The 9,131-nt window shown below is 37.8% G+C and overlaps 1 protein-coding gene across 1 annotated transcript; it reads left to right on the top strand.

The window, feature by feature from the left end:
* The first annotated feature begins 5,830 nt into the window (after positions 1-5,830).
* LOC123492676 (butyrophilin subfamily 1 member A1-like) lies at positions 5,831-8,408 on the top strand. Its single transcript, XM_045225438.1, has 4 exons — positions 5,831-5,904; positions 6,086-6,112; positions 7,961-8,293; positions 8,395-8,408. The coding sequence occupies exons 2-4, from the start codon at positions 6,091-6,093 to the stop codon at positions 8,406-8,408; spliced, it is 369 nt and encodes a 122-aa protein (XP_045081373.1). The 5' UTR covers positions 5,831-5,904; positions 6,086-6,090.
* Positions 8,409-9,131: the final 723 nt, after the last annotated feature.

Here is a 9,131-nt window from a genome sequence, read left to right as displayed (position 1 = left end):
CCTTAATCTGCAGTGCTGGGAAGATTGTATCCCCCCATATAAATAACATTCTATTGGTAGCAATAATTTTATATAATAATTTAAATTGAAAGATTCAAATTTTTGAATCCGGTGTCGTTTTGCGTGTCAGTTCATAAACACTATGCCATGGGATCGGTACATCAAAAAGTCTCTTCCCAACTATTTTGCAATCTATATGGGACGGCTGTCAATCCTTTGGTCCTTAAGTGAAACTGATATACTTTTTTATTTATCACAGTTTTCCTTAACCAATTATGTTCTTTAATGCAAGGCCGACAGACAAGTTCCTTACTTTCTCCCCCTTCCACTTTCCTCTTCCACTTTTGCGGTAAGGCTGCAATTATGTGGTTGTAATTTTGGGTAGAGCAGAAATTTCCATATGTTTTTGTTAGCTGCATGTGCGACATAACTCCACCAGTCCTACCGATGATATCATTTGCGAAGATTATATATTTTTTAAACATTCTGTCAAAAAATAAAGGTTTTTTGTCAATTAGTATATTTGAATTTAACCACAATATTTGTTGCATTATTTGTTCTGTCGTTTCTGGAGGATTAAATTGAAATTGCAACCAACTTTCTATGGCTTGTTTTAGAAATAGTGATATTTGGGAGATTATTTCCTTTTCAAATAACTGAAAATGAGTGGTTGTAATCTGAATAAAGGGAAAAAGGCCATTCTTGAACATTGGGTGAGACAATCTTACTAATTTGCTTGAGAACCAGTTCGGATTTAAGTATAACTTTTGTATGACTGAAGCTTTTAGTGATAGGTCTAATGCTTTAATATTTAATAATTTCTGTCCTCCGAATTCATATTCATTATATAAATAGGCCCTTTTAATTTTGTCTGGCTTGCCGTTCCAAATAAAATTGAATATTTTTTTCTCATATAATTTAAAAACTGTTCGCTAGGCGTAGGCAAGACCATAAGCAAATAGGTAAACTGGGATAATACTAAAGAGTTAATCAGGGTGATTTTTCCACAAATTGACAGATATTTACCTTTCCATGGTAGCAAGATCTTATCTATTTTTGCTAACTTTCTATTAAAATGTATTGAAGTGAGATCATTTATTTCCTTTGGGATATGTATTCTGAGTATATCCACATCACCATCAGAGCATTTTATTGGTAAACTACATGGTAATGTAAAAATTGTATTTTTTAGTGATCCAATACGTAATATAGTACATTTGTCATAATTTGGTTGTAATCCAGAGAGGTTAGAAAATGTATCTAGATACTCTAAGAGGCTGTGGAGGGATTCTAGTTGTGGATTTAAAATAAAACATGAATCATCAGCGTACAATGACACCTTTGTTTTTAAGCCCTGGATTTCTAATCCTCTGATGTTATTATTGGATTTGATTTTAATAGCTAACATCTCGATGGCCACAATAAATAGATATGCCAATAGTGGACAACCTTGTTTCACTCCTCTTGACAGTTTAAAACTTTCTGAGAAATAGCCATTATTTACTATTTTACACCTAGGGTTACTATACATGATTTTGACCCATTTTATAAGAGATTGTCCAAAATGGAAATGTTCCAGGCATTTATATATAAACCCCAGTCGTACTTTATCAAATGCCTTTTCGAAGTCTGCTATGAATAGCAGGCCTGGTTTCCCATATTTTCCATAGTGTTCTATTGTTTCCAATACTTGCCTTATATTATCTCCAATGTATCTTCCGTGTAAAAAACCTGTCTGATTAGAATGAATAATATCCGACAATACGTTTTTAATTCTATGCGCTATACATTTAGCTAGAATTTTTGCATCACAACACTGAAGTGTAAGGGGCCTCCAATTTTTTTAATGGACTGGATCTTTATATTTTCCACTTGTATCCTGTTTCAGTAATAATGAGATCAGACCTTCTTCTTGAGTGTCAGATAATCTACCATTTACATAGGAGTGATTAAAACATGCTAATAACCGTGCTCTTAGTATATCAAAAAAGGTTTGTTATACCTCGACTGGTATGCCATCCAACCCTGGAGTTTTCCCGGACTTAAAGTCTTTAATTGCATCCAGAAGTTCCTCCTCTGTAATTTCACCTTCACATGAGTCTTTCTGTATGGCTGTTAATTTTACATTATCAATAGAAAAAAATTCTCTACAATTAGCTTCAGTTAGAGGAGATGGAGGCGACTGAAAATAAAACATATGCTTAAAGTACTTTGTTTCCTCCTTCAAAATATCATTTGGTGAATCATGGGTGACTCCATCAATTGTAACCAGTTTCATTAAGTTCTTTTTGGTAGCATTCCTATGTTGAAGATTAATAAAGAATTTTGTGCATTTTTCACCATATTCCATCCAGTTTGCTTTATTTTTATAATATATTACACTTGATCTTTCTTGAATAAGTTTCTCCATTTCTTTTTGTTTTTCCTCTAATTTATTCTGAGCCTCTATGTTACAGTTTTTATTGCCATCTATCTGTTCTGTTAGACTTTCTATTTCCTTTGTTAGTATAAACTCTTTTGACCTAAATTGCTTTTGTTTTCGAGATGAGTACTGAATTGCATGGCCTCTAAAGGCACATTTAAAGGTGTCCCATACAATGTGGATTTGCTGAACCAATGTTATGTCGGAAAAAGTCAGTTATAAATTCATTTGTTCTAATTATAAATAAATTATCATCCAATAGGCTTTGATAACATTTCCAATATCCTCGCCCACGTGGAAATTCAGTAAGAGTAATGTATATGCCAATTATATGATGGTCCGACCACATTCTGTCCCCTATCAACACTTTTTAAACTTTTGGTGCCAACGAGAATGAGATAGGAAAGAGGTCAATACGACTAGCTTTATTGAGTCTCCACCATGTATATCTCACTAGATCAGTATATATAAGCCTCCATATATCTACTAGTTCTAATGTATCCATGACATTCACAATTTCCTTAAGAGCATGTGGGTGATTGTTTGTGGTGTGATTTCCTTTATGGTCCATTGACCTCCACAATCCACCATAAAATCAGATACTCAACGGCTGTTATATCCCAGAGCCCAACTCAAGAAAGGACCTGATTTACGAGTGCACATACAGTTAAAGCTGATTGAGAAAGCATGCAGATTGAGCAGAAATTGACAACAATGTGAGATTTGATTAATCTACTTAATCTATGTCAAGTCCTAGGTGATGGAGATCAGATCAACCCTCTTCACCTGAGACACAAACACTCTGATCCCTTGTTGTAACCATTTTCCCAAGCATCTCCGTACAGTCAGAGCTTTGATTATTTTGTGCCACCTGGGCTACAATGATAAACCCCCTCTCTGATTGTCCGAGTGTGACCCCCTCCCCATGGGTTACTGCAGCCAGTGTTGCCAGCACTACCACTACCTGGGTGGGGGTACCTACCGGAATCCACACCGGCTAGGTAAAAGGTCGTCAAGGTTCTCATTAGCAGCTTTGAGAATTTCCTTGTATATAATGCTCTCCCATCAGGGGGCTCTGGCTTTGTAGGACCAACCCTGCCAGGCAGGCTCAGAATCTTGAGGGGGCGGTGCTGCTCAAGTAGGTCTCTGACCGCATTTATTTCTCAGTTTAGGCTGCATACTCAGATCCATAAAAGAGATGGGAACTTCTCTTTGGTGTATGGGTCGCTCAGGTGGGTGTCCAGGATATAGGGTTAGGGATCTTTCCATCATGATAGGACAATAAAAAATTTGATTAGATGTATACTATATTTTAAAATGTATATCCCTCATCTACACAAAATTGAAAGCTCTCTCTCACTACCCCTGCTCATAGACCCCCGTCGGCTCTGGGATATGCAACCATTTCCCCTCTCACTCACTTAACGCCACACCTTTTCAAACACAAAAATGCACTCCACATGGTTGACTGCGGAAGAAATGGGCCGAGCGTGCAAACGCACCCGCATCCACACCTGCCAAAAGGGGGAAAGGACGCCAGAGAGAACACAGGACCAACCACAACAACCATCCGCCAAAACAACAACCGCCCGCCAAAAAAGCTATGTTCTAATTATTTGTATTTAAAGATGTATTATTCTGCTTGTTATCTTTTCTTGTTATATCGTTTTATCCTTTTATAAAATACTATACTTACTATAAATGTTCTTTAATATTACAATTCCTATCATTGCTAGTATTGGGTGCTCCATTATTCGACTCCTCTATTAGAACTTTTACAATAGCCATGGAGTAGTCTTTGTGTCTCTGAACATTTGGTTGTCGATATACAGTTTATCCACCACGAGTGCAACACGTTTCCCTTTTAATCTGTTTTCCTTGAAGATTGGATACAGAACTTGCCAGTATATTAACTATATGCTATCTAACTATCCAACGTTTATTGACATGATTATTCACATCATTCTTAGCTTAGCTAAGTGGTATAGTCGTTGTGCATTCTCAATGGACATTGTCCTCTGTAGCTCAATTGGTAGAGCATGGCGCTTGTAACGCCAGGGTAGTGGGTTTCGATCCCCGGGACCACCCATACGTAAAAATGTATGCACACATGACTGTAAGTCGCTTTGGATAAAAGCGTCTGCTAAATGGCATATTATTATTATTGTAAATGAAGTCGTAAGATATCTAGCTAGTCATTTGTTAGCTATGCTAACAAGCTAGAAAGAAGTTGCATAGCAACAGCATCATCTTCCGGTAGACAGGCGAAGCGCTAGCACACTCAACTGAAAGGATGCCGTTTGTTTACAGTATACTAAAATTAACTAATAGTATGTAGTATACAGTGCATTCGGAAAGTATTCAAACCCCTTCCCCTTTTCCACATTTTGTTATATTACAGCCTTATTCTAAAATGGATTTAAAAAATACAATATTCATCAATCTACACACAATACCCCAAAAAGACGAAGCAACAACAGGTTTTTAGAAATGTTAGCAAATATGTAAAAAAATTAAAAACATATCTGGCTTATTTACATAACTATTCAGACCCTTTGATTTGAGACTGTCACGACTTCCTCCGAGGCTGCCTCCTCTCCTTGTTCGGGCAGGCTTCGGCGTTCGTCGTCACCGGCCTTCTAGCCACTGCCGCTCCTCATCTCATCATTCCATTTGTTTTGTCTTGTTTATTACACACACCTGGTTCATATCCCCTCATCAGTACCTGTATAAGTGTTCCCTCTGCCCCCTTGTCTTTGTGTGTGATTGTATATTGTGAGATTAGTGAAGCGCGGTGGAGCTCCTTGTAGTTTGTATCAATGGGCCGATATTTTAGAACTTAGAGATGATTAACTAAAATATGGTTGAGATAAGATCATAAAAGAGGGCACCATGCTGTATGATAGCATAATCCCTCTAATGGTCGTCACTTGTTAACAAAGTCACAAACCCTGCCCATTTTTACATTTTAGTCATTTTAGCAGACGCTCTTATCCAGAGAAATCTAAAATATTGAGTGCATACATTTTCATACTTTTTTAGTACTGGTCCCCCGTGTGAATCGAACCCACAACCCTGCTGTTGCAAGCGCCATGCTCTACCAACTGAGCACATGGGACCACAATTAATATTCTTAAAATCTGATTTTAAACCTAACCCTAACCCACACTGCTAACATTATGCAACCTTAAACTTAAATTAAGAAGTGTACATTTTTGTTTTCATGAAATGTTACGACAGGCCTATAGACAATTCTGACTTTGTGGCTGTGTTATCTAACAAGCAGAGAAGCAAGGGGGAGGAGTTTAGTCCCAAGTGCCTGTGCAAAGGTGAAATTGACATTTCTGTCTCAGTATAGGCCTGAGGTGAAGACTGTTCTGTAAAAACGTGTTGACATGCATATATAGGGAATATTAGAGTATGGTTATGGATTCAAATAAACTATTTTTAATCTGAAGTGGAGGACGTGAAGACCAGTAAAGGTAAGAGGAGATCTCAGTATATATCACTTTCCAAACTAAACACAACATTCCTGTTTTTAAACAACGAGGACTGGAGAAAGAGGAAGTGATGTTTCTATCTGTGTGATTGAGAAAATTAGAGAATCTGATGAATAGATGGTGGTAATGATGTGAATATGAATGTTTTCTCTTTTTATTGCAGGGAAAATGGCAGAGTCCAGAGTTCATAGTAAGTCACCATATTCGAATTCATTATGAGCTTTTCTTTCACATATCAAGGACAACAGTACTAAACCAACTATTGAAAATAAAATGTGTTTGTGGTTTTATTTCTCTTTATGTGTAAATGTGTGTCACTGGATGAAATGTGTTAGGAACATGAGGAGTTGTAGCTGAGTTTGTGTCTGTGAGAAACAGCTCTACTGCTCCACAGTGACCTCTCCCTCCAAACGTCTCCTTTCATTATGAAACCCATTTAATCCAGTCGGTCACAATACAGAATTAAAAAAAAAAACGTTTGTACTTTACATGCTCTAGAGAAGTTAAAGTTGTTCTTATCAACAAATAAATCTAATTATTAATCCAGAGCGATTTACAGTAGCAATTAGGATTAAGTGTCTTGCTCAAGGGCACATCAACAGATTTGTTACCTAGTTGGCTCAGGGATTACTAACCAGCGACTGTCTCGGTTACTGTTCCAACGCTCTTAACCGCTAGGCTACCTGCCACACATTTCTGACCAATGGGAAAATACAGTGTCTCTAATTTATTCTATATATTTAATCATAGCAGATTATTTACTTTTTCAGTAGATTGAAGTTGAGTTGGGTTATGGATATACTTGATCAAAATGATGTTACAGATGATTTTACCATTATCCATTAGCCTTTACTAATGTTTAAATCAGTGATTTTTACTGTAAAACATCATATTTTCTTATTTCAGGGGGAATTGGCCATGTATATACCCATTAACTGAATTAGTATAATAATTTTACTGATATTTAATGTTAATAGGTTTGTTTAGTGTCTCTTGCACAATGGTAGACCTGGTTTGTATGAATGTTGAGGCTTGGGCACTGGGGTAGACCTGTTTTATATGAGTATGCCCATGGATTTACCTGGTTTATATGAGTCATAGGGTGTAGGGATACACAAGGCTCATACAGGTAATGGGTCTGGATGGACGTCTATTGCCCATTCAAATCCTTTCTGGCAACAACATTTGTGGTAGGAAAAAAGTGAATGGGGCTGGGGCACATGTGTTATACCACTGTACTATGAGTTTATCTATGAAATGTTTTGTGTATACAGGTCAGAGGTCACAGGACTAACTTATGCAAATAACAGGGTTGGGGTGTGCAGCGACTAGCTGGATGTAGGTTACTGTTGGTGACTTGGGGAATAAAGGCCTAAGGAAAGTGGGTAACAGGGGTGAGATTGGCAAGTAACAGGGATGAGGTGTATTGGCAAAGGAACTGTGGTATTGAGTAACAAGTAGGGCACTTAGGGCTATAATATGGGTGTATCGGTACTTCATTGTATACATTTGAGGGTATTGTCATGTAGGTGTTAGGGTTAGGGCATGGGGGTAACAGGGCTGGGGTGTGTGGGTCATTGAGTTTAAGTGTGTGGGTAAGTGGGCTTAGGTTTATAGATATTGAGGCTGAAGAATAGGAGTAAATATCTGTAAATTTTATTATAAGCAGAGCACTGTATGTCACAATTTTGTACATACTTTTCAATGAATGAAAAAATAAGCAAAATGGATTACATGTTAGGGATACTAGTGGCATAAGATTTGCATAGTGGCATGTCTGGGAAAGATTTGGGAACAAATGGGATAATATCATTCCAGATAGTAGCATTCACATTCTTCTATGACATATATATATTTTCCTTCAAATGAATATGTCTTTTTGGGATTGTATATGTTGTATTTTAGAATTGACATGGTCCTGGTTGTTGTATGTCTATTGTAGTTTTTAATTCCGCTGTGTTTATAAATGTACTGAGAGTATTTTGTGTTCCTGACACAGATGGTCATTAAACCAGAAATGTTCTCTCTTTCTGAACAGCTCAGTTTAAACTCACCTCAGAAGACCATGTAAGGGCTGATGTTGGTGAAGATGTCACACTCCCCTGTCACCTCTCACATGAGGCCAGTGATGTTGCCATGACGATCAGGTGGTTTAAAGAGACAGAGTGTATTTACCTGTATAAGAAAGGCCAGGTGACAGAGAGGAGTGCCTATGAGGGCAGAGTGAGTCTGATCACCCAGGAGCTGGAGAGAGGCAACGTGTCTCTGAGGCTGAGAGACATCAGGGAGTCAGATAGAGGATACTACATATGTCAGGTCATCCATGGAGAACAGAAGGAGGAGGATGCAGTGGGTTTAAGGGTCAGAAGAGGTAAGTGTTCTATAACTCCAGTAATGTTTCTAAACACCTAAACAACAACAATAACAACCAGTCTATTTCCCTGTACAGAACACTTCTACTTTATCATGTAGGTAGGAGTTCATAGTAGGAGTTACAGATGAATAGACGAGATGAATTCTGAATATCAACAAGTTAGAATGCAAATTACAATCACTCTGAGTTTTGAGCTTGATGTCCTAAATCATTTGAACCATTCCAATATTACTGGTCAAGTCCCTTGATTCTCATTAGTAATGAATGTGATGAACACCCATACCCCCCTGATGTATATCAAATCACTATGGTATTTGATTGGATAATGTGACAGATGGTGATTTGAAGGTAATGATAATAACACATTATTCATTACTCTCCATCTTGGATAATGGATGATCAGCTATGCGTGTGTAATTACTTATTTGTCTTTTTACTTATTTGTTTCTCAATACTTTGTTATAAACCCTTTGTTGGCAATGACACAGGTCAAACTTTTTCTGTAAGTCTTCACAAGGTTTTCACACACTGTTGCTGGTATTTTGGCCCATTCCTCCATGCAGATCTCCTCTAGAGCAGTGATGTTTTGGGGCTGTCGCAGGGCAACACAGACTTTCAACTCCCCTCCAAAGATTTTCTATGGGGTTGAGATCTGGAGACTGGCTAGGCCACTCCAGGACCTTGAAATGCTTATTACGAAGCCACTCCTTCGTTGCCCGGGCGGTGTGTTTGGGATCATTGTCATGCTGAAAGAACCAGCCACGTTTCATCTTCAATGCCCTTGCTGATGGAAGGAGGTTTTCACTCAAAATCTCACGATACATGGCCCCATTCA

The sequence above is a fragment of the Coregonus clupeaformis genome, chromosome 15 (assembly GCF_020615455.1).
Source record: "Coregonus clupeaformis isolate EN_2021a chromosome 15, ASM2061545v1, whole genome shotgun sequence".
NCBI classification, from domain to species: Eukaryota; Metazoa; Chordata; class Actinopteri; order Salmoniformes; family Salmonidae; genus Coregonus; species Coregonus clupeaformis.
This window is presented reverse-complemented; position numbering and strand designations above follow the sequence as displayed.

Bases quoted from the DNA above. Each gene is read 5' to 3' on its own strand.
- LOC123492676 (XM_045225438.1), top strand. From the start codon at position 6,091: ATGGCAGAGTCCAGAGTTCATA. The intron at 6,113-7,960 runs GTAAGTCACCAT...CTTTCTGAACAG, and splicing joins GGCAGAGTCCAGAGTTCATA to CTCAGTTTAAACTCACCTCA.